Source organism: Poromitra crassiceps (assembly GCF_964638095.1).
Source record: "Poromitra crassiceps genome assembly, chromosome: 13".
NCBI classification, from domain to species: Eukaryota; Metazoa; Chordata; class Actinopteri; order Beryciformes; family Melamphaidae; genus Poromitra; species Poromitra crassiceps.
This window is the reverse complement of record NC_139644.1, coordinates 19,033,844-19,059,986: the sequence shown is the minus strand read 5'-3', so window position 1 is coordinate 19,059,986 and position 26,143 is coordinate 19,033,844. Positions and strand designations below refer to the sequence as shown.

The 26,143-nt window shown below is 47.3% G+C and overlaps 1 protein-coding gene across 1 annotated transcript in view; it reads right to left on the bottom strand.

Annotated features, from left to right (window-relative positions):
• The window catches only part of kcnt2b (potassium sodium-activated channel subfamily T member 2b), a gene marked incomplete at both ends in the record, with an annotated part of 63,045 nt that overhangs the window by 25,441 nt on the left and 11,461 nt on the right, over window positions 1-26,143 (bottom strand). The window contains 9 exons of the mRNA XM_083650160.1: window positions 5,099-5,279; window positions 7,518-7,612; window positions 8,938-9,021; window positions 9,799-9,873; window positions 10,716-10,775; window positions 12,166-12,214; window positions 13,094-13,156; window positions 14,564-14,666; window positions 16,921-17,000. Coding sequence (XP_083506286.1) covers window positions 5,099-5,279; window positions 7,518-7,612; window positions 8,938-9,021; window positions 9,799-9,873; window positions 10,716-10,775; window positions 12,166-12,214; window positions 13,094-13,156; window positions 14,564-14,666; window positions 16,921-17,000 — 790 coding nt within the window. The remainder of the gene's footprint in view (window positions 1-5,098; window positions 5,280-7,517; window positions 7,613-8,937; window positions 9,022-9,798; window positions 9,874-10,715; window positions 10,776-12,165; window positions 12,215-13,093; window positions 13,157-14,563; window positions 14,667-16,920; window positions 17,001-26,143) is intronic.

Sequence of the window (26,143 nt, the reverse complement as noted above, 5' to 3'; positions counted from 1 at the left end):
CCAGCCACCCACTCCACCCTCTCTGCCTGCCTCAGTGACATAAAAACCTGGATGCAAAAGAACTTTCTCAAACTCAACTGCAATAAATCAGAAATTCTCATCATTGGCCCCAAGTCCCTCACCCGCTCTGCTCAGAACTTCTCTCTCACCATCGACGGCTCCATCATCACCCCCTCCGCCCAGGTCTGCAACCTCGGTCTCATCCTCGATCCCACCCTCTCCCTCCTCCCCCATGCAAATCATATCACCAAAACTGCTTTCTTTCACCTCCGGAACATTGCCCGCCTCCGCCCCTCCCTATCCCTCCCCGCTGCTGAAACTCTCATCCATGCCCTCATCACATCCAGACTCGACTACTGCAATAGCATCCTCTACGGTTCCCCCAACGAAATCATCAACAAACTTCAATACGTCCAGAACTCCGCTGCCCGCCTCCTCACCTCCACCCGCCGCCGAGACCACATCACCCCCTTCCTCCACAACCTCCACTGGCTCCCAGTCAAATACCGGATCAACTACAAAATTCTACTCATCACCTACAAAGCCCTCAACAACCTGCCCCCCCCCTACCTCTCTGATCTCCTCCCCCGCCACGTCCCCACCCGCAGCCTCAGGTCCGGAGACACCAACTGCTTGACGATCCCCAGGACCAAGCTCCGGACCTGGGGCGACAGGGCCTTCTCAGTTGCCGCACCCACCCTCTGGAACACTCTCCCCATCCACATCCGTCAATCAAACTCCATAACATCCTTCAAACAGGCCCTCAAGACCCACCTCTTCAACCTCGCCTTCTCCTCCTAACCTCACTCCACCCTACCTACTGTCCCCACCTTTCATGATTGTATCAAATTCAAGTATTTAATTCTGTGTGTTCTGTAAAGCGACTTTGAGTATCTAGAAAAGTGCTATATAAGATAAATGTATTATTATTATTATTATTCACTTATTTTCAGTGCAAATATTTTTTTCTTCTTGAATCCAAGTGACATGATCTCGACGTGACGTACAGTACAGAGTGTTGCAGGGATGATGTATTTTTGTAGGCCAGCCTGGAAGCATGGGTTCCCTCAGCAAAAAAAAGCACATTTTAGATTATTGCAGGAAATAAGCTCTATGGCAAAGAAAAGTTTATGATACTTACACATTTTGTTCAGCACGATAATGAACACCACCACATCCATGATTTGTGAAGCGTAAATGCAATCGCCAGAAAATATTGGCGCTTGCATTGAGGCTTCAAAAATGGTGGTGTTAATTTGTGAAGCTTACCCAACCCCATCCTAAAGCACCCACCTCATTAGACCGTTCACACCCACACCACAACCCAACAATCTTCTCACTTTTTCTTCTCTGCTAAAAAAACACACAAAACAGCCGAGGCAGCCAGCCGGCTATGCTGCTGGATAATTGTGTCCTGCTTTCTCTTTTTATGCCCCTGACAGATGGAACAAGCTCCAGAACATTTTAAAACTTGACCAATTTATTTCCTTTAATTATTTTAGATTACTCCTTGAGGGTACCCTACAGAATGTATGCTCTTGTTTTACTTGATGTCTGGTAACATGTGTTCACTGTAAATGTTTTACTGTAACAGGGCTCCCTTGAAAATGAGAGCTTGCTCTCAAGGGATTTTTCCCTGTATAAACAAAGGTGAAAAAAAAATTGTCACTTCAAGAAAATTCTCAAAACAGGCAAAAGTGCATTTGAGAAAAGGGAAATTACCATACCAAGATTAAGATTATCTTTTTTTTTTTACTTAAAAAAAAAAAAAAAACTACTAGAAATATTGTGCACTTTGCGTGCTCACGTGCTCATTTCGAACCCCTCCACCTTAGTGAGATGTTAAAGGGGTAGTTTTGATTTTTGGAACCCTAGCCCTATTTGCTACTTACCAATGATGCTGTTGATTGGTAGATTTCTTTCTCAGCACAATCCATGCTGTTCCTCATACTAGCTCCAGATAGTTACCCACAAACCGATACAAGGTCAACGGTGTCACGCTCCTGTCTGTGCAAACTGAGTGAGACTCACTGAAATGTACTTTGTGTGCACTGTGTGTGTGTGTGTGTGTGTGTGTGTGTGTGTGTGTGTGTGTGTGTGTGTGTGTGTGCACTGTGGAGGACAGTTCAGTGAGCCCCAGTCAGCTTGCACAGACAGGAGCGTGACCTGACACCATTGACCTTGTGTTGGTTTGTGGCTAACAATCTGCAGCTAGTATGAGGAACAGCATGGATTGTGGAGAGAAAGGAATCTATCAACCAACATCATCATTGGTATAAGTAGCAAATAGGGCTAGGGTTAAAAGAAATCAGACTATCCCGTTAAGACTCAAAACCAGACTGAATGACTTGTCAAGAGGGGTATGTCTCGCACTGTATCCCAGACAGATACAGGGAAACCAGTTGATGCAACAACGTGGAAAGACAGTGTTTGAATGCTGATGTGGCTCCGCTGTGCAGACTGGGGATTTGTCATGGCAGGGTTCAGAGACACACAGACACACATACGCACGTACACGCGCACATACGCACGTACACACGCACACACACACACGCACGCGCGCATACACACACACACATGCACGTGCACACACGCATGCACATGCACACACACACGCAAAGGGAGAGAGGGGGCTAAAGGGGGCCAGTTTCTAAATGTCAAGAGGTATTTCTGGATGAAAGATGGGGACAGGGAGAGGGAGGGTGACATGGCTCCACCAAAATACCACCAATTACTTTATGAATCGGCTTTTTCCACTTCAGTGGAAATATCTTCCCGCTCATTTTTATTTGCATTTCTGAAGCTTTTTTTTTATTTATTTTTTAAAGATAGCTGCTGTCTTCCTACACGATAATGAGAAATATATATATATATATATATATATATATATATATATATATATATATATATATATATATATGTATATATATATATATCACCTGTGTGACCTGATCAAAAACAAGTGTAAATTGGCAATAGCTGCAACCAAAAATACAAATTTCCTAAATGCATGATGGCAGCCCACCTGCCTCTGCCACCATGCATTTCGAAATTTGTCCCCCCCCCCCTCGTCTCTTTTTTAGACTTGGCACGAACACATACACCCACACACACCTGACCTCCATGCCAAATTTCAGCCTGCTAGGACGAAAACTGTGGCCGCCAAAGAGTTTTGTGGGCCGACCGAGTCGCCGACCAACCAACCAACTGACCGATCGAGCGACTGACCTAGAGCTGCTGGTCGCAGCTAAAGGGAGAACAGCCGTCTCAAACGGGTGTACCATTGTTGGAGAAAAATAGAAGTTCCATGCCAATTCATTTGGTTTATATAAGCTGTTTGAATCATTATAATGCGGATGAGGAATGGTGAAATTCCATTCTCTATCAACCATCATCACCAAAAATCCAATTCACGGCAAAACGAGAGAGAGAGAAGAAAAAAAAGCAAATTGAACAGCAGAGCTCCCCTGAGCTGTGTGACCTCTCTGACTGCCGGCACGGGCAAGTGAGGCATTCCTGCAAATCATACTGTCGCACATCAGTCATCATTCGGAAGCATGATGGACAGTTTGACAAATGTAAAGCAGAAAGCGTCAGGATACAACGTGACTGATTTGTTTGTCAAGGTGTCTAAAGCAGTCCCTATACGAATAACGTGTGAGTGTGTCTCCAGTTCTCCTCTCTCTCTCTCTCTCTCTGCAGAGAGAGCAGCTAAATGGCAGCAGAGGGATTTGGCGAGTAAGGAAGACACTCTCACTGTTCTCTGAATAAAAAATACTGTGGCAAATCTGTGTACGCCGCGACGAGTCATCCTATTCTCCTGAGGGGCAAACACAAGACTGAGGTATTACATGCTACTGTTGAGGTGTGATCCCGGCAGCAGGTTTAGGGTACAGCTGTCATGTAAAGACACGAATAAGTGAACAGCTGAGAAATGATTGTTCTGCGATGACGTTATTTAGGTGCGATACTGGTTACTCTAAATGTCAATGTCTAGATGTCATAGTAGCGGGTGTAAAAGATTATTTCATTTCCAACAGACGCAAGAAGGAGGAAGTGAAAGGACGTTGATAAGAAGTATTTGGCATGCGGGAGCGTTAATGCCCGCTGGACGCGGGGATACGTTTTGTGAATGGACTCTGGAGTAGAGTGTGTGGAGTGGCACGACACCTGTGATATAATGTGTGTGTGTGTGTGTGTGTGTGTGTGTGTGTGTGTGTTCATGGCAATTGGCTAAAGGGGGGCGGTGGGGGAGGAGGGGCGCAGGATGGCAGGGGGAGGACATGCCCTGCTCCTGCCATCCTGCATTTCGGGAAATTCGTGTTGGGTGGGTGTGTGTGTGTGTGTGTGTGTGTGTGTGTGTGTGTGTGTGTGTGTGTGTGTGTGTGTGTGTGTGTGTGTGTGTGTGTGTGTGAGAGAACGCAATGCATGAACGCGTCGATGCATGTGCGTGCGTGGTCGCAGCTAGTGTCCTCTAGAGAGTGGCGTCAGCGGAGGACCAAAATGCATGACTCATTAGACAATGAACAGCCAGGAAGGGGTCTCGCGCTACTTTTGAATGCTAATATAAAGCTGATAATGTACAATTTGATTTAAAAAAAAACTTTCAAAGTACAACACAAACTGTCCATTTTGCTGCAACTCGACAGTGCTGCTTAATCCAGGACCTTACTTCCTGGAACTCTTGAGAGTAAAAAACTGGTCCATTAGAGTGGATGGAGATGTCGCGACTCTTCTACATGTATATACACGGCTCTGGTCGCAGCTATTGCGAATTCGTGCTTGTTGTCTTCATACTGACTCCTCTGTAAATCACTTTGCAACTGTTTTACGACTATCATTATATTATCTCTACCATTTCACCCCTTACAGAAAAAGCACATGAACTTCACATGTGCAATAATCACATGTGATCACATGTGATCACATGTGATTTTGCACAGGCAATTTTTTCACATGAAATTTCACATGTGCATTTTCACATGTGCAAACATGTGATCACATGTGAAACTCATGTGTTTTTTCGGTACCCCCCCCCCCCCCCCCCCCCCCCCTGTGAGACATCTGTCCAAAAGCCTCCCGCCGTTCCCTTCCTCACCTGGATGGGAAGTACGATGAGCGCCACGAAGATCATGATGACCACCAGCAGCTGCGAGGGCCAGATCTGCGGCGTGACGTCCCCGAAGCCCACCGTGCTGAAGGTGACCACGCAGAAGTAGAGCGAGTCGAACAGGGTCAGGTTGTTGCCCGCTCGCTCCAGGTGCTGGATGCCGCAGATACTGGGTGGAGGAGGGCAGGAGGGCGGGAAAGCATGGGAAGGTTGGCAGACAGACGGTTGGGGAAGGAAATGGGTTTGGGTGGGAGGATGGGATGATAGAGGTTATGACAGGAAGTAAGCATCGTCGAGAAACAGCCTTCACATCACAACACGCCTTTGGGATGTGCTCATGGGAAGCAACACTGCAAAAAAAACAAAAAACTTCCATCTTAACAAGTCATTTAGTCTCATATTCAGCCTTGAAATCTTGTTTTTCTTAAACCAAGCGAAAAGCCCTGCAAATGAAGTGACTGTTTCACTTTTTATGCTTTTTAGAAATGAGTGTAAATATCTTGAAACAATTCAGAAAAAGGCAGATCACTGCACTCCTATTCAACTTCATCCCACTAAATTCTTGAAAGAACTTGATTTGCATTAGAAAGAAGTGGCATTTCTAACCTCACAGTTTTAACTTATTTCAAGATTTTTTTTTGCAGTGTGCAGTTACTGTATGTTCCTGTGTGTGTGTGTGTGTGTGTGTGTGTGTGTGTGTGTGTGTGTGTGTGTGTGTGTGTGTGTGTGTGTGTGTGTGTGTGTGTGTGTGTGTGTGTGTGTGTGTGTGTGTGTGTGTGTGTGTGTGTGTGTGTGTGCATAGACGGATTATGACTTCACGGGCCCCTGGGCCTGCCCCCCTCACGGGCACCCCCCTCACAGCGCAAAAAAAAAAAAATTGCCCTGATTTTTTTTTATCCAGAATGCAACTCTGGCAAGTTATCAGATATCTGCACTGATTGCAAAGGGTGGACACGCTTTTTCATGTGGTGACTTTGTGAAAAACAGTGTCTGAATGTGGCTGCGGATATACTGTGTTCACTCCTGAGATTGCATCCCTGCAAATTGTCATGGCAAATTGTTTACAAAAGATGGACAATAAAGCTGATTTTCAAAGTACCTTGAAAATTTCTCTCTTGATTACAAAGGTGGAAAATACAACTGTTTCTAACTGGGTGTTTACTGATTAAATGTTTAAGCTCCCCACAAATGCAGATGTTTTTTTTTAAATAGATATAACCAATTGCAAATTATTACAATTACCAAACAGATAAAAAGTAGATTATTATATTGAAATGTTATTTTAGATTTAGAATGTTAATTTTCTATAAAACACAATACATTTTAATGTAATTCCACGTTTATTTTTGGCCCTCGGCCCTCCACCCAGATTGAGTTTTGGCCCTTCATGGGAAAGAATTTGGGCACCCCTGAGCTAGAGTCTCTTCGCAGGCCGCCTGCGAAGTGAGCTCAGGGGCCCATAAGCTAGAGTCTCAGCTGCGAAGTGAGCTCAGGGGGCCCATAAGCTAGACTCTAGCTGCTAGAGTCTCAGCTGCGAAGTGAGCTCAGGGGGCCCATAAGCTAGAGGCCTGCGAAGAGACTCTAGCTCATGGGCCCCCTGAGCTCTCGGGCCCCTGGGCCTGGGCCCGGTACGCCCGTTCAGTAATACAGCCCTTGTGTGTGTGTGTGTGTGTGTGTGTGTGTGAACGACAGACTGTCAGTCATGAAAAAGGCCAGAGTGTTTGGCTCACGCTGCGTCTTGGATCTTCTGGATTAGCTGAGGCTTTCACACCGGACATACAGACACGTGCTCCACACACGCTGAAGCCATCGCCACTTTCTCCTTTCAGAGCGCTATCTCTCTCACACAGTTAGCATTCTATCTCTCTCTCTTGCGTGCACAGTTGCACTCTCTCTCTCTCTCTCTCTCTCTCTCTCTCGCACAGTTGCACTCTCTCTCTCTCTTTCTCTCTCTCTCTCTTGCACAGTTAGCTCTCTCTCTCTCTCTCTCTAGAGAGAATTTAGTCACAGTTAGCACTCTCGCTCTTCCTCTCTCTTTGCCCCAGGAGCGCCACTTCCTTATCCTCCCATCTTACTCTCTCTCTCCGCTCTCGTCCCCCATCTCGCTGCCCTCCGGCCATCTCTTTTGGTCCTTACTCCTTCCCTCATCCTAACCCCGGGGGTTATTATTACCTGCTCTTCTCACCCTTCTCTTTGTCCCTCCCCGCCACTTATTTCCCTTCTCTCCTCTCCTCTCCTCTCCTCTCCTCTGCTCTCCTCTCCTCTCCTCTCCTCTGCTCTCCTCTCCTCTCCTCTCCTCTGCTCTCCTCTCCTCTCCTCTCCTCTCCTCTCCTCTGCTCTCCCTCCCTCCATCCCTCCCTCCCTCCCTCCCTCTGGGTTCAGTGTCGGGGAGTGTGTGGGTACCCACCAAGTGAACATGAGGCAGACGAGCGTGCTGATGAGTATCACCACCTGGTTGAACATGGCCGAGTGCGTCCGCTGGATCGCCCTGTGGAGATCATTCTGCAAGAGATAGAGGGAGAGAGAGAAACAGAGAGAAAAGGATGATAGTTATGTTACCCCCAAAAGTACTGCTTTGTCTAAATGTATGTGGATCAATGATGCATGATGAAGAATAGAAGACTATAGACCAGTGGGTCCCCAAAGGTTTCAGACCAAGTACCACTAATGTACCAAACCAAATCTTCCAGGCCCACTTCCAATGTGGATACCAAGAATTTTCCCGCATAATATAAAATTGGCTGATTTAACCATGCAATAGCATAAGAAAGGCTAAATAACAACATAAGGCTACTGCTTCAAAACACACACACACACACACACACACACACACACACACACACACACCTGCCAACATTAGGCTGTGAAAAAGAGGACCCTTTTGAAAATGCTGTTTCCCTTCGCCAAAATGTGGCCTAACTTTAGAGTGTTATTTACATTTAGCCACCTTCCTGACAAGATAGCATGACAGTTGGTGCCAATCGATGCCTTAAAGCCTTTACATGCTTGTGCCTCGAAGCTCTCGCCGAATGTGCCGAGGGGTGCGCCGCAGCTGGCGAGCCTGCCGGCGCAACTGGCGTTGGCGTTGAGAGCTCCTCGGAAATGTGACTTGATGCAGCTGTACAGCGCAAGTATAATATAATATAGATGGGGAGATAACAGGAGAGAGTAAAAGCTATTACCAAGTATATGCACTGCATTCTCTCCTTGGGCTAACTTCTAGTCATTGAAATCCTAGTGACATTACACAATTTTCTCATTTTGCTGGGGACTCCCCTGTGACCCCTCGTCAAGTTGATGTTCCGAGTTTTATGGGTCTAGCTTAGCTGCTGCCGGCATGGCTATCTCACAAGCATGTTTTCAGCTATAGGTCTTCTAGTTTCATATGATACCACAAACTTCACACTGGCTTTAAAACTGAGCCTCTGAAATCCGTTTTTCAAAATCGTGATATTTCCGTCTGTAAATAATATAAATATTGATATTAATATTAATTATAATTTTAATAATGCAGTGCCCTGGCGGACCACCAGGCGGAGCCCCGCGGGCCACAGTTTGGGAACCACTTCTATAGACAATAGAGACTCAAAATGCACTAAAGGGGAGATGAGAATGGGTGTGTGTGTTTGAATAATATATGGAACTGAGAGGGAGGCAATTAGGTTGATTTAAAAGGCAAAACAAGTTTACTGGATGTGACAGAAAGACTGAAGCAGGGAATCGTTTCAAGATGCAAGTTGTGCAGTTTTGCCACTGCTTTACATACAAATAAAGGATGACTGCATGCCACAACAAAGACACTAAAGGGAAGAGACGGCTTCACTCACTATCATGTTTTCCAAGGCGTGTTTGGCCAGCCAGCAATTGAGAAATACAGGGATGAAGAGATTTCTGAGGGAGGGCAAAATCACCTGTCAAAAAGAGAAAGCTTCAGTCTGCTTGGCTGTCTGTCCTATAATTTATTCATATGTTGTGTGCAATCACAGGATACTAGCGAGGAAATGTGTGTGTGTGTGTGTGTGTGTGTGTGTGTGTGTGTGTGTGTGTGTGTGTGTGTGTGTGTGTGTGTGTGTGTGTGTGTGTGTGTGTGTGTGTGTGTGTGTGTGTGTGTGTGAGAGAGAGAGAGGAATGTATGTGTGATTGCCTTGCTGTATTATTGTAGCAGGTACTGGATGTGTGTGAAGTGCAAATTGTACTTTGCCAATTAACTCTGCCAAGTCCCTTCCCCGGTCGTTGCTCCACCCCCTCTGCCAATCTGGGGAGAGTTATAGACTTGCACATGCTCCCTCTGATACATGTGCAGTCGGCAGCCGCTTCTTTTCACCTGACGAGGAGATTCACGCACGGCAAGATGTAGTGCATGGGGGGGATCACGCTATTCCCCCCGGTTCCCCTCCCCACCGAACAGGCCCGCCCGACCAAGCAGAGGAGGCGCTAGTGCAGTGGGCAGGAGTACCATTAATCCGGCTTCCCACCATTGACTATGCTTCCCACCCGCAGCCACGGTCAATTGCCCGACCATGCCGGAGGCAACATGGGGGCTCGAACCTGCCACCCCTGTATTGGGAGGCAGGGAATCTACTGCTGCACTATGCGGGTGCCCATGAAGTGCATTCCTGCGGGGGGGATTGCGGACCGCGACGCTCGATAAGAGTCCCTGCCAGCGCTGGCCTTCCACTTCCACTCACAGTGATCATGAAGGGAACGGCGCTGATCATCTCCAGAATGAAGGGGACACGTAGCACTTGCTCCCAAACGTTGCCCTGGAAACACAGACCACACACACACACACACACACACACACACACACACACACAGGGGTCAGGGAACTCCATTGTCATGACGACCTACGGGGGATTACCGACCAACTGGCCTGAGCGCCGGGAGTGGGCGGGGGCAAATTGGCCGGCTCTCACCCCATCGGAAAAAGAGTGGGATGCATAAAGGTTACGTGCGTTTGGAGAGAAGAGAGCAGCATTACTCAGTTTCCACTAAGCCTGACCGTCCAATTAACATGTCAGCCGCGGGGGTTTTAATGTGTGTGCCGCCGCCTGCACACGGCAGACCCCGGACTGACCAGTGTAGGTGGACGGGCACAGGGTCTGTCCACTGGAATCAATCAGCGCTAAATGCTACGGCCCCCAGACACCTGACTCATCTGCAGGGGGCGCCCTTCATAGGCTTATTGTGTGAAGTGCATCAAAGGCAAGGCAGCCCCGCCGACGGATCGCTCCCCGACTGCAGCAACACCGGGACGTCCCGTCACTGCTTCTGATTTATCAATGGAGAAAAGTCTCAAGTAGCTTTCCAAATGTGGAAAAGAGCAAAAGAGCAAAATTGGGGGGGGGGGAGGGCTATGGTAAAGTTGAGAAAGAAAAATTAGAGTAAACACACGCACATCTCTTCTTGCAGGTGCTGAGTCCAAAGTGGTTAATTCATCAAGATTAAAAAATACTCGCGACACTGAATCTTGAAAAGTTGAGAAAGAACACACACACACACACACACACACACACACACACACACGCACACACACACACACATCATAGCCACTGGCAGTGCAAGGGGCTTTAGACGGATCGTAATTGGGGCCCGTGCCACTCACCTTGTAGCTGAGGTACACCAGCAACATGGTTTCTGAGAAGCTGATGAAAGCCACAAGCACCTGCAAAGAGAAGACGGATAGAGGGAGAGAGAGAGAGGGAGAGAGAGAGAGGGCAGGAGAGAGTGAGAGGGAGAGAGAGAGAGAGGCAGGGACAGAGAGAAAGAAGGCAGGATATAGAGAGAGGGCAGGAGAGAGAGACAGGACAGGAGATAGAGAGAGGGCAGGAGAGAGAGAGATGGCACGAGAGAGAGAGAGAGAGAGAGAGTGAGAGAGAGACAGATAGAGAGAGAGGGCAGGAAAGAGAGAGAGAGACAGATAGAGAGAGAGGGGGCAGGAGAGAGAGAGAGACAGATAGAGAGAGAGGGGGCAGGAGAGAGAGAGAGACAGATAGAGAGAGGGCAGAAAAGAGAGAGAGACAGATAGAGAGAGAGAGGTCAGGAAAGAGACAGATAGAGTGAGAGAGAGGGCAGGAAAGAGAGAGAGAGACAGATATATAGAGAAAGAGAGGGCAGGAAAGGGAGAGAGAGAGACAGATCGAGAGAGAGAGAGAGGGCAGGAGAGAGAGAGAGAGAGAGAGTGAGAGAGAGACAGATAGAGAGAGAGGGCAGGAGAGAGAGAGAGAGGGCAGGAGAGAGAGAGAGGGGGCAGGAGAGAAAGTGAGAGTCAGACAGAGTGGGAGAGAGGCAGGGCGAGTGGGGATACACACAGCAGAGTGGAGACAGGAAAGGAGAGCGTGGGTGGAATAAGCTGACGTTTTGTTGATTGAGCTTCAGGGAATAGGTTTAAGTGAGGCCAGAGATATTTGGGGGTGTGCGTGCATGCGTGTATGGCATACGTGTAAATATACAGTATGTAAAGTGCAAGTCAACTACAATTAGCTGAGCTGATTTCATGTTGCCATTAGTTTTCCAAAGATGATGAATATAAATTAGATAAGTGTGACGGGTTCGTTAGCAGAGAGTAGGCAGGATCCCCTCAACTCAAATATGATCATGTTTACCTATGTATTTCTGGCTGTTTGATCGTTGAATGTGGTTGAATTGCCTGGGGAAATTCACTCACATCTCCCAGAGAGCTGCCCCGCGTCGAGAGGGACCAAGCTACTAGTCGGCCTGGAGAAGAAGCTAACTACTAGATGGTGCCAGACGACCTGCGCCAAGGCACATGTCATTTGGCTAAGTTCAACAGTGAACAGCCTAATCTTCTTGTAACCTTTGTACATTCATGTTACAGTAGTCGGTATGGCTCTAAGATACCCCTATGCACGAGATTGATTGAGAAGCTGAAACCGACGATGTAAATGTTGATGTTTAAGTGTGTGTGTGTGTGTGTGCGCGCGCACATACTCGCACGTGTGTCTGCACGTGTGTGTGTCCACGTATGTGTGTGTGTGTGTGTGTGTGTGTGTGTGTAAACAGCCTGAAGCCTTGTTTACACGGCAGTGCCTGACCTGCAGTGCCCAGAGGGGTAGAGGCCTATCCACCCAGATGATCAGTTTCCTACAGAGCGTAAGAAAAGGAGGAGAGGAAAGTGCAGCAGCAAAAGGGGGGAAAAAGACAGCGAGAGGCAAAAGTTAGAGAGGCCAATAAATCGGAAAAGAGGTGAAAATTCTGATTGGTCCAACACAAAGATGCTCGGCAAAGACCGTCAACGGAACTCGGAACGGATGCCACTGCCTGACATTTAATTACGCTGTTTACAACTGAGCGGCTGCCGAGTACGCAGCTGCCAGTGTGGTGGCACCATGAGTGCAAAGTCATCTTCACACAGTCAAATGTGACGTCTACAGCCTCATTGGGAGAGAAAGGCCCGCTTTCGCAGAGGCACCCTGGGGCTCGTCATGGCCGCCTGGCTGCCTGCACTCCTGATTGGCTCCTGTGGGTCTGCTGTGCGCCCGGGGCTGGAGGCAGCCCCTCCCCTCTCACAGTCATGCTCCTTATTCATTTGGAGCCAGAGCTTAGCCAGTGTCAGCAATCAGATCAATAGGTCCCCGAGCAGGAAGCATGGCATCGCCACAGGCCCCGCCCCCCCTACGCCTCCCAATTCCTCTCTCTCTGTCTCTCTGTGTCTCTCTCTCTCCCGCTGTATATTACACGCTTTATCTCCACTAGAGGGCTGTTGATTAAGGCTACACAGCCAATACATATGTATTACGTTGGCATGTAATCCATACTGTGGCACCGTGACGAATGAATGTGGATCTGTAATGCTCGATAGCAGCGTCCTGCGTTAAGTGAAGTTGCATTGATTGTGTTATACAAACGTCTGGGCCCGGTCCGGTATCGGACCGGGCCGGGTCCTCCGGGGTGTGTGGAGCTCTGTGACCCTTTCCCCCCGGGGCCCCCAGCCATCGCTCCTCATTAGAGCCGCATGCTTACCAGTCAAACTCGCTCCAGTTGCGGGCCGACACGTTCTGCTTGGTGCAGTTCACTCCGCTCACCCTGCAAAGGGGCGAGATGGTAGAGAGATGGTAACGGAACGACCGTAACTTGCTGTCCATCTTTCTCTCTTCTTCTTTTTCACTTTCCTCCCCAGGGGCCGGTTGCACCAACTGGTCTTACGACTGGTCTTAAGCTAAGTTGGTCGTAACTTTATGACCTAACAGCTACGCCGGTTGCACCAAGACGGCTTAAGCCTTATTTTCACTACGCCCAGGCGTAAGAGTTACGCCTGGTCAGGAGGAGGCGTAGAGCCTGCCTGTAACAGAGATCTCCGCGGAGACCTTTTTGACCGTCATCGTCGTAACACAGCCAGTTCTCCGTCTTTGAAGCACGATGTTAAGATTATAACTAACTAGTTGTGTGGCTTAGCCTTCCCAAATGTTGCCGTTAATTTTTTTAGAATTTAATACATAGAATTGGGAACGTTACATTCAATTTCATTCAGACTGCCTGACACTAATCGCCGCCGCCATTTCCCCCAGGGGCTTCTACAGGAGGAGGGGGGTGGGAGGAGGGAGGGTGTAGTGACGCACATACAGTAGTGGGTGACGGCGCGAGGCACATTTGTGGGCCAATCAGGGGGCATTCCCCGACAATTCACATGAACGCGCATTGCTACGACCAGCGTAGGTAAGACCAGACGTAAGCCGTGTTGGTGCAACAGGCGTAAATCCACTCTAAAGACTGGTCTTAACTAAGACCGACGTAGGAGTTACGACCAGGCATAGTTAAGACCACTTGGTGCAACCGGCCCCAGGATTTTTCTCCCACTTTACTCCCTAATTGTACTTGGCCAATTCCCCCTGCTGTCCCGGTCGTTGCTCCACCCGCTCTCTGCTGATCTGGGGAGAGTTGTAGACTAGCACATGCTTTTTCCCAGTCGCCGGCCGCTTCTTTTCACAAGACAGCGAAAAGTTTCCCACCTGGATGTAGCGCGTGGGAGGATCAAGCTATTCCCCCCAGAGCGACCAGAGGAGGCACTAGTGCAGCGACCAGGACTCACACCCCATCGGCTTCCCACCCGCAGACACGGCCAATTGTGCCTGTAGGAACGTCTGACCAAGCCGGAAGTACCGCTACCGGGAATTGAACCCGGGGGGTGGGGGGGGTGGGGGGGGGGTCATCATAGTGGTAGGTGAGTGCTTTCACCTCTACACTACCCAGACCCTCTGCTGTCCAACTCTCTTTGAACTCCCGTCCCCCAAATATCAGTTTGTTTGCCCGAGTCCACTTCCACTCTGTCTTCTCCGATCATAATCTGTGCATTCAATCCTCTTAGGGGATCCTTTACTCTATACACACTGTTATCTCATGTATTGAGCGGCTGCAGCTGCTGCTCCTGCTATCAGCTGAGCAGAGACTTTGTTGCACTTCATTAGGTCCTTGTTATCACACGCCCTGACTCACCCCTCCGCTCTCTCCTCCTGCGGATTGTCCAATAGGACTCTGACGATGTAGAGGAGGCAGCTCAGCACTTTCAGAGCAAAGTTAAACATTCGCACCCGCAGGCCTGCAACGCAAAGAGAGCACACTCAGTCACAGAAATAAACATCCAGGGGCCTCGTTCACACACACAAAAAACGACTTTGATTTAATCTTCAAAGTGATCTTAAAATCATTTCATCAAGTTGTGTTTATGCCTTATTCATAAATACTGTATATCAGAGTGAATAAAGCTGCATAGGCCTACTGTATGCTTGATTAAAGAAGCATTTTTATTTATCCAGTGGTTCTCAAAGTGGAGTCCGGCGACCCCCAAGGGTCCTTGAGGGGGTTCTGTAATGGCAAATTATTGATCAAGTGTGTATTGATTGATTAATTATTAATTATGACAATTCTAAGATGTATTTTGTGAACTGTGTTCTTCAGTCATTGCAGGAGATTGCTGTACAGAATTTTCCTGTGAGAACATGTAGGTTCCTGTGGGAACCTGTGTCTTGTTGTGGCTCTAGACTGGATTTGTTATGTATTCTGGTGAACATCAGATTAACTATGGACGTCATGGAGAAGTACTGAGTTGGAGGGAGGTGCAATGAACTGCCCTCCACGATGAGGGGCGGGCATCGATAGTTTCAGTATATGATGTGATGTAAACAAGTATATGATGTGATGTAAACAATAATTCGGGGCTCTTGTATCGTCAAATGTTGATGAGGGGAGACCTCCGTGCACGGAGAGATGATTGTGGAAATAAAAAACCTCCTATGAACATTTAAAACGGATATCTCATTATTGATGAATCAGCAGAGCATTGCAGCAGATTTTGCCTCCACAGTTCCAGGGGGTCCCAAGCAAAAAAGGCGAAGGATTTATTTCCCCTCTAATCCCATTCATAAGTAATGCAATGACAGAATGAATGTATGACTATTTTGGTCATTGGTTTCATACACTTTCTGTAATAAAACATCTAGAAGTAAAAAAAAAAATCTGATCAGATGGGGGTCCGACTCCGTGGTCTATTTTAATTGTGTAAGTTTAGGGCGTCCTTGATGTGAAAAGGTTTGAGAACCACCGCCTTATGCAATCATAATTCACATATGACCTTCAATGTGAACACACGTCATACAAATCTAATAGAATTGCTCTGAGGAACCGTTTAAACTTTACAGCTTACAAGCCATTCATCACCATGGGGGTGATATTAGCATATAGGCTACTACAGTCCATAAACACTTTCAAGACATAATTTACCATGTCTTCCAATAAAGCCAGCAGCCACGATTGAATAATTGCTTGTTTAATGTAGCAGAAAATGGATAGGATTTCTTACCCTGTCTTTATAATAAAACACCTTGGGTCTGATAATGAATGTTGCATTCGTCACATCTCAAAGTTTGCGTACACTAGAGGGTATACCAGTCCTATTTGTGAACACTTGAGATTCTGTTTTCTTATAACATTCACCTCATTTTGAAGAATGGTATCAACAACACCGTTAATATCTGTCAGCCCCTTCATAATGCAGTACATACAAAACCTGCCATGCAATACCTCAGTATAACCAGCAGGCAATGCAGGTGTGTCAAATGTAAACCTGCTGCTAGAACCATTGACCAGTCCAAGACCTTTCTATAAAGAAGGCCCCACAACACAGCGAAACACAAAACAGTCACAAAGAACGAACACGTTGGGTAACTGGCAACGAACGTCAAGCAAGAACAGCACGTCACGTCACATCAAGTCACACTAAAACAAACAACCAACACTCAAAAAACACATCACGTAAACCAAAAATATCAGCCAATCATATGGATGAAGCCAACAACAAGTTCACGTACACAGTACAGGAAAGGCATCCGGACCAGTTACAGACAGACAGAGTAATGCTGCATTCCATTTAAACTGGGAGCTTGGGATTTCACGGTTGAGTGACGTCACACTTGAGTTGTCGGCATTCCATTTAAACAGTCATGAAACCAGCCAGGGTTAGCTCTAGCCAGGCTAGCCATTGTTAGCAATAACAGTTGATACAAACACTGTAGCAACATGTCCACACAGATAGAAGTTAGACAGCACTGTGTGTACAACTGATTTAATGAGACACAAAAAAGGTAGTGCTAATAAACAGTATTTACTACTATTTTAAGTACTGTGGAAGCGCAGAGCAGCCATTTCGGATTTTTGAGGTTGGGGCTGGTGAGGTTCGTCAGAGAAAATCCGAGGACAGCTGATGGGGCAGTTCATGACCTTTGAACCGTGAAATCCCCAGCTCCCAGTTGAAATGGAATGCAGCATAAGCATCATCCTGACGCAGGTAAACTCACTAGATCTTTGGTTTTTGATGAAGAACAGCTTGAGGCGCTCCTTGAAAGTGTTTTCATTCACATAGAACTCTACCTGCACCCTAAGAGAGGGATGGAGAGATGGGCAGAGAGAGAGAGAGAGAGAGAGAGAGAGAGAGAGAGAGAGAGATTGGGGGTTGTAAGAGCAAACAAGCAACTAGGAAACATGTTGTCTCCCACCAGTGACGTAGTTCCTTGGCTCAGTCAGCAAAGAAAAAATGGGGGGGAAACTATTTTGTAGAAAATCCAACATGGCAGAAAAACCTGTGGACGGAAATGGATGTGGCCTTTATGGGTAGATGCGACTTGGCCCAAGGAATCCAGCAATGAAGGCATTTTGTTCCTATGGTCTATGTCACTGAGTTATGGCCTTTTAAATTAAAAAATTTGAATTTAACATTTGAAATGTTGCTATAGCGCCCCCTGTAGGAGAAATGACACCAGATTTTGTTTTTCTTATAGTACATATTACATACATACCTGCACACATTATGAAGTTTGGTTAGCATAATAGGTGTTCCTGAGTTAAAGGTACTACATGTGATTTTGGAGAAAGATTGAGTCCACACTGTTGACGGAAAAGGGTGGGGCCTATAATACGGATGGATGCAGAATGAACAAAGGAATACAGGGAAATTGGCATTTTGATTGTGGCCCATATGGTTCAGAAGTTATAGGCCAAAACGAAAAGTAGCTATAGCGCCACCATCTGGTCGACACATGGGGGTCTGGTCTTGCCTGAGTAGTTGGGGGGGGGGGCATAGGAACCCAAATGTGGTTGCTCTGGGAATTGACTGGACATTTGGGCCATTACAGTGTGACGGACGAACAGATGGACGAACGGACGGACCGAGAGTCGAGACCGATGCATAGTCTCCCTGCTTGGTCTCTGACCAGTGGGAGACAATATGCAGGTGGTTCTGCTGCAGGACATCGAGGAGATAAAATACTTTTTTTAATGGAGACAGACAGAAGGAAGAAGGGAGGCAAGTGGAGGGGAGAGACAGACAGAGAGAGAGAGAGAGAGAGAGAGAGAGAGAGAGAGAGAGAGAGAGAGAGAGAGAGAGAAGGGAACAGCATGCTAGCGAGGGAGAAAGAGGATACAATGGAGTGGATTGGACACAGTTGGGGTGATAATGATGAACACTGATAAGTTGGGGAAAAGACTGGCTGCATTAAAGACTAATGGGTTTTGGAGGAAATGGTGTTGCTGCTCGTCAGCCTGCCCATAGGCCCAGACAGCTGCAGTCAGTCTCGTTATCTCCACTGATTAAATATAGAGCAACAAATTACTTCCTCTGATGTTTTTGCCCAACATGGGATATAATTACTGCTCTTTCTCCCTCTTCACCCTGCCGCCAGAGGGACAGGCGCACACACACGCGCACGCACGCACACGCACGCGCACGCACGCACACACACGGCTTGAAATACACACCTGGAATGGGGACTTTAGGATTGTTAGGCCATTCACACGCCCATCAGAGTGATCAGACACAGACTGGAAGTGGCACATCTCAGTGCTCATACATGTGCACAAACACACATAGTTTAGGTTAGGCTGTGTAGATTAGCTAGATTGTTTGCCTTGCTAAAATCTACTCTTGCCTACTTCCTCTGAGACATACATGCTTGTGAAATAGGCCTATAAATAAACTCCACACACACACACACACACACATACACACACACACACACACACACACACACACACACTGTATATACTGTAATGTCTCCCGTTATCATGGCATAGACTCACTCACTCACACACACAAAGCAGCATGTGTCCGACAAGCAGACAGTCTGAAGATGACTGTATTTCCTGTCGGACCACCCCTTGGGGACTGTATTTCCTGTTGGACCACCTCGGGGGAGATTGCTCAGTGATCTGCTCTCCTTTCATCCTATGGAGAGAGAGGCGCCCGGAGAGAAGAGTGGATGCAGGATGGAAACACACACACACACACACACACACACACACACACACACACACACACACACACACACACACACACACACACACACACACACACACACACACAAACACACACACACACACACACACACACACACACACACACACACACACACACACACACACACACACACACACACACACACACACACACACAAACACACACACACACACATGGCCCGGCTGGCCGGTGGACTCTCCACGATGCACGGGCAGACGAAAGCGAGCCAGACCAGAACACAATCTATTGTCCTGCCTGGAGGAAGAGGGAGAGGGGGGAAGGGCAGTCTTCCCAGGGGTGTTCCAGAGTGACAGTAAACCGGGAATGCTACATGGTCAGTCAAACACAAAACTTCACCACACATTCGCCAGCAACACGTGGGGGTGGGGGAAAAGGATGGGGGAATTTCCTCTTTGTTGCTATGGCGACACGAGGATTCGTTGTCCTATTCCTCTCGCTTTCCTTCACACATGAGCAGAAGAGAGCAAACTCACATGCTTGTTAAGTGTGTTCAGCCATCGTAACCGATAGCCCCATTCCAACTTGTTGACGGCTCCCTCCGAGTAGCCCGCTGACTGCCTGACAGTAATGTTTTTGCACAGATGACGGAGACCAGAGGAACATGCAGGGAGGCGCTGCCTGCAATCCTCACAGAAACCCATGGGGGTGCAATTGCACCTTTTGCTTAGAAAATGGGTTTCCAACGATTTGATGGAGACACGGAAAGCCGCACAGTAGTAGGCAGTGGGGAGGATTGTCTGCAAGCGAACGATTGTGTGTGTGTGTGTGTGTGTGTGTGTGTATGTGTGTGTGTGTGTATGTGTGTGTCTACTGTATGTGTGTGTGGTGAGACAGACAATGCTAATTGATTATGCCTACATAATGCCTTTCATTTAAGCAACAGGGCAATCAAACAGTCAGTGCCATGGGGCCAATAAGTGCAGTGATCCATGATCATCGGTTCATGAAGAAAAAGGAATTAGCGATCCACAGCCTTATGAAAAGGCAACGCAATTAAAGTCATCCGACATCAGAGGACAGACGTGAGACGCTGACATAACCTGACTGGCAATGTGCGTTGGGTTGTCCACAGCCATGACAAGACGCTGAGTCCTAAATGAGCTTGGATAAGATCAGAGGGCATAAACTGTCTTTGGAAAGGCAGCCCTGCAGTCTGAAGGCCTCCACTGAGGCAACGTTCTGGTTATTGTCCTCGTAAAAAACAAATATGGTAGGAGCTTTAACGTTTCCATTTCACCCCCGCTAATGTGTTCTTTTACAACCAAATATATCAGGCACGGCACCTCCATGGCTCCTGTCCCTTAGTGACCTTACTGATGTTTTTCTACCCTTTGCCAAATCTCCTTTCCGTACAGCTTCCGTCTTATTTCCCTAAGACGCTTAAGGCAACGTGCGGCGCGCTCTTAAAATCCAACCATCCGTGCATATCTCCATTCATCAAAGTCCACAAAGTCTCTTCAAACTCTGTGCTACGAAGCTGAGAAGCTTCCCCCGGAGAAGACGAACATTTCCGTCAATTTGTCATTTTACCCATGGTGCATTTCTCTAAGCGGGAGCTTTCCCACTTGAGTGTACAACAGAGGATGAAAGTGGAAATACAGCCCAATAAAGAGTTGAGCTCTGGTGATAGATTGATCTGTAGTCTAGAAGGAAGTGGAGACAGAAAGAACACATTAAAAACTCATAAAGAGCTTTGTTTCAAAACAAAGACAAGGACACGCAGAGCCACACGATAACGGCACCTCTCGGCACTACACACAAATCTGCCCCTGAGAGAAAAGAGCAACAGAAAAATACATCATAAGAAGAAGAAGAAGAAGAAGAAGAAGAAGAAGAAGAAGAAGAAGAAGAAGAAGAAGAAGAAGAAGAAGAAGAAGAAGAAGAAGAAGAAGAAGAAGAAGAAGAAAAAGAAAAAGAAGAAGAAGAAGAAGAAAGAAAAGAAAAAAAACGCTGCCAGGTGAAACAAACAACCATTTAATTATGAACCGTGGTCCAGAGCGAAATGATAAAATGACGCAATCAGGTTCAACAGTGAGGTGAAAGAATAACCCTCCCCCCTCCCCCTCTCTCCTCCCCCCTCCCCCTCTCTCCTCCCTAAGCTATAGCCTCTCTATACTGTACATGTATCCAGTACATTATTTTCACACTGTGTGCTTGTTTCCAATCTGAACGGCACCTAAACTGTGTATGTGTGACAGATCATCCCGTAGGGCTCAATAAAGCCAAAGCGAGGCTTTAAGACAAGTGCTATGAGAGAGTCAGCTCATCCATGGAGAGGAGAGCTATTTGCATTTACCACATGCCGGCATGCAAAACCTGGGGGAATTTACATTGACACTGCACGAGTTAAAGAGAGAGAGGCAGACAGACAAAAAGACAGATGAACAGACGCAGACGGACAGTCAGACAGTCGGACAGACAGACAGACAGACAGTCAGACAGACAGACAGACAGACAGACAGACAGTCAGACAGACAGACAGACAGACAGACAGACAGACAGTCAGACAGACAGACAGACAGTCAGACAGACAGACAGACAGACAGACAGACAGACAGACAGACAGACAGACAGACAGACAGACAGACAGACAGAGACAGAGGGCTATATGCGGGGGAGGATCTTTGAGAGAGAGCTGGACCTTGTTCTCCCTGCTGCTTCCACCCATGCTCATCTCCGTAATGACACAGCACAGGGCACCTAATCACACAGAGGGAGAGAGTAGAGAGGAGCAACTCTTTCCATGCAGAGCGACACTGGCTCAGCACAGCCTCTGTGTGAACACACCTCAGAAAGAGCAGGCATACATACCACAGTGAGGCAAAAGGAGGAAAAAAAAGAAAAGAGAAAGGGAGCATCTGTTAGAGTGTATCCACTAAACCTGGATCTCTCTGTAAGATCATGCTATTATGATGCTGCATTATGTTCAATCAGGGATTTCAAGCAGAAATGGAAATTTACACTCAGTAAAAAACCAAATCTCATTATGCAGATTAAAACATGCAAATAGGGACGAGGTACCCAAGTGGCCATAATTGAAAGAAACCTGCATTATTTATACAAAGACGAAATCAGGCTGAATCCATGTACAATCTCAGTGCTGCCTGCCAAATCAATGCCACATTTCTGGATTGTCCTTCATACGGGCCACCGTGACAGGACAATGGGAGTGAATGATTGCCTTGGTATTTATTTTACAAGCCTATCTCAGACGCACAATATCAAGGAGATGAAAGGACCGAGAAAAGGAGGCTGTTGACAACGTCTTTTTTTGAGCAAGAAGCGCTCTAGCATGTGGAAAAGCGTTCTGTAGAGATATGCTGATGACTATAAACTGGGTGAAGTGGATGACTCAACATAATCAGTGGAGATGAATGGGTGAACGGGGGATCCTCTGGGGAAACAAGGCCACGGTTAAAACAGAGAAGACGGGGGGGGGGGGGGGGGGAGCACACAAACAGCGCCCCACACAATGACACACACACAGGTCACGATTGAGGGCCGGAGAATTCAATGGCATGACAGGAGGCCATGAAATTGCACACCGCCACGGGGGCTGGCCTAACAGCATAAAGAGAGGCAAGGTGCATTCTGCCTCATCCAAGAAGCAGTGGGAGGACACTGGGGCAACATGCCCCTGACCCAGATACACACCACCATTGCACGCACGCACGCGCACACAAGATCTGGGGACTAATGTCCACCAGCTCCGGAACAGATGCGGTACGGCTCCGGTACGGCCTGCGAACAGACCCACACGCATGTACTCTGTCAGACGCATGCGGGATCTGACAAAAATAGAACAGGTGCATCATTTTTCTGTACCACATGTATTGCCCATCTATTAACATGGGCGAGAGTCTGTTCCGGCAGTTTTACTGGATCTGCACGGAGCATAACGCATCTGGTGTACATTGGGTGTAACTGTTGTGTTCCCCCGATCCGCCATTATTGTTTATAATGGGTTGCCATGGTGAAGTCTGGGCGGAGCTTACGTGGGTTGCGTCAGTACGGAGGGCTTAAAGTAGCATTTCCGGGTGAGGGCGTTCTCTTCCTGAGTAGCGTGCCAGACCGCATGTGTAGCCTGCGTTGTGTTGACACTACCATGTTAAAGGAGGACTTACCCCCTAGATATGTATCAGAACAGTGATTTGAAAATACCTATGGAAAAAACCAAGAAATGACATATACTCTTGTCTATACTAGACTCTTTGGCTGTCCTCAGCTGAGGATTTTCTTTCGGAAATCGACGCCATTACAGTTTGCCCACCGCCTCGAAAATAATTTATTTGAGAGCTGCAATATCTTTATAAATATCAACAACTAGCCAACGCTGGTGGTCTGTATGGAAACAGCGTTGCTTAAAATGGTTGAAAGTTATATCAATTTGGTAATTCAGTGGCGAACTAGAAATTTAATTATTTTTCTCCATGTGTGTGTATGTGGCGTGTATCTATCGCTAAGAGCAAAGTAAGGCGCGGCTCGTTACCGCAGCACACCGCACAATAGGACAAACCCCCCGCTCTGGGGTAACACAATGCGAGATTTCTCCACGTCATTCCCTCGTCCAACTTGCCATGAAGTCCCTTTTTAATTTTAGTTTGGGGGCTTTTCGTGATTCTTGTTAAAAGTTGTGCAAAAGTTTTCCTCTCAGCGCAGTTGCAGGCTGCGCCTCCTCCCTCCTCCCAGACCCTGGCTGGCGAAACAGACTCCTGCATGGGACCAGGAGGATTCAGTCTGTCCAAACTCAATACCGATCTATTCTCTCAGTATGAGATGCAAGGAAATATATTTTAGTAGCCGATGTGTTTAAAGCAGCTTTGTCACATTGTCACGTCGTAGTATAGCGTTATATTTTACATGTGCGCTAAACTGCGATGAGATTTGTTTGCGGAAATGTCAGACTGTGCTCTCTCCGCCCCCGGAGCTTGGGGCTCGTGCATGAGGATACAGTACGACTCTCTCCCGCCTGACTGGCCTGGAGACAGTGCTTCCAAGTCGGACTGATAATATAAACAACATAATTTGACCTTATCCACGTAAGATATTAATAAAGTAATGACACATTCAGCGGGAAACTAACTATAATTAAGACATGTGGCAACTTCGACAACGTTTGGTTCAGTATTTTAAGAGCAAACTGAAAAGTTGCTGTTTTGGAGATTTATAAAAGGTTGGGAATGATTACAGCAACACAATGCCATGTCCTTCCTTTTATGATTATAGTGGCGTTTATTGATAGTATTGTGTTACATAGGAGTTGGTAGGAAAATAACAGGCGATTGTAATAAATTAACAGGTGATTAACAGGTCAAGTGACATCATGGGAATAGGCTTGTAGTTGTGAGGAGCCGAAAGGGTACAGGGGGAGTAGGGGAGTAACTATCTTGAAATCCCCTTTGGGGACAACCTGACGTCAGGTTGTACCAAATCTCCCATTCATTTGAGGGCAAAAAAAAAAGCAGTGTTCCACCCTTAGAGGGCGCTTATGCCAGGTATGCTGCTGAAAAATGATACAAATGGTAAAATGGCAACAGTTTGGTGTCAAATGTGGAAATTCTGACCAGAATTCTTCACACATCACCCCCAAAGTCATATATATTGGTTAAAAGCTGAAAAAAGTGTTTTGGAGGTAAGTTCTCCTTTAAGGGCTTGCTCAGGGGTGGAGCGGGATTCGATCCACCGACCTCCCGTTTCCAAAGCGCACGCACTAACACTAGCTCCCTTGGCAGAGCTGCTCATTAATGGGCCTTTATACTGGGGAGTGAGTTTAACCAAATTACTCACTAGCACTCAGGACTCACGAGGACTAACAGTCATTGAGTTACACATGGACTATGGTGGTGGACTAAGCCGTGAGATGGACAAATGGATTGTGTATTTCCCCCTTTTCCTAACGGAGTGTATCAAATGTTGTCTAAGTGTTGCATCCCTAAATGAACTGCTGAATGGAGGGCTGGTGATGCGCCAGAGGAAGGGGTTGGCCAAAGACAAGCAGTTGGACCGGAGCTAGATGTTAGCACAGCGCTACATCAACAGGTAAACTCCAGTCTAATGCACTAAGCTGTGGCAGCCATTCCTTTCTTTCTTAATCCTATGCTCAGAGAAACCACGGTTGTTAGGAGGAGGCCTAGATGAATGAAGCCTAACGATAATGACGTCCAGGGCCGCCGGTGCTTTGACACTACCCATAACCGTAACCCTTTTCTTATTTTCTTTGAAAGCTGATAATGATCTAAGCTCCAACTGATCGAAAAATAACATCAAAAGAGAATAAAAGACGGAAAAAAGGATATTTTCTGGTGCACACCAGATAGTTCTCTCCTCCTTTTTGTTGTTGCATAAAACGATGGAAGAAGGGCGCCCCTGGTGGCTCACCTGGTAGAGCGCGTACCACTAAAGGCTTAGTCGTTCCCGCTACCGGCCCGGGGTTTGAATGCAACCCGTGGCCGTGGCCCCTCTGCCGCATGTCATCCCCTCTCTCGACCCTATATCAAATAAAGGAATGCGGAAAATGAGCCAGTCGACTACATGTCACTGATATGGATGAGCCTGCGCCACTCTCCCCCGACTAAATGAAAGCCATCATTTAGCCGAGCTGTATCCTATATTGACAGTAAGTAAGCGCTGTGCTCTATAGCCTTTACCCAGAGCCATTTCCTGGACAAGCTCTGGCTTCCCATGGATTAAAACATTTCATACATCATCTGTGGAACTGCCACCGCCCCCTCCACACACACACACACGCACGCACGCACACGCACACACACACACACACGCACACGCACACGCACGCACACACACACACACACACACACACACACACACACACACACACACACACTCCCCATTGTAGCCAGCCGCGCTTCATCCCTCCCTCGATTGATCACTCCTTGCCTCTTGCTTAGGAAGATCCGTTTACCCATACGCTGGGTCTGTTCTTGTTTACCTGAAGGAGGCATCACACAGTGCTTGAGTGCAGAGGCTGAGTGCTTAGATGCTGAATTCACATAAGCACACATATACATGCTTTGATGATCCATTTACTCAGAGAGAAAAACTCCCCTTTCACCCATCGTCTCTAAACCAGAAGCAACATAAAGGCCTAACCTGGTACGCAACTCTATTAAAAGCCGTCCGGCGACATCCTATCCCCCCCGTCTCCTCACATTACATTAGAGATAAGCCTCAAACGCGCGCAGACGTTT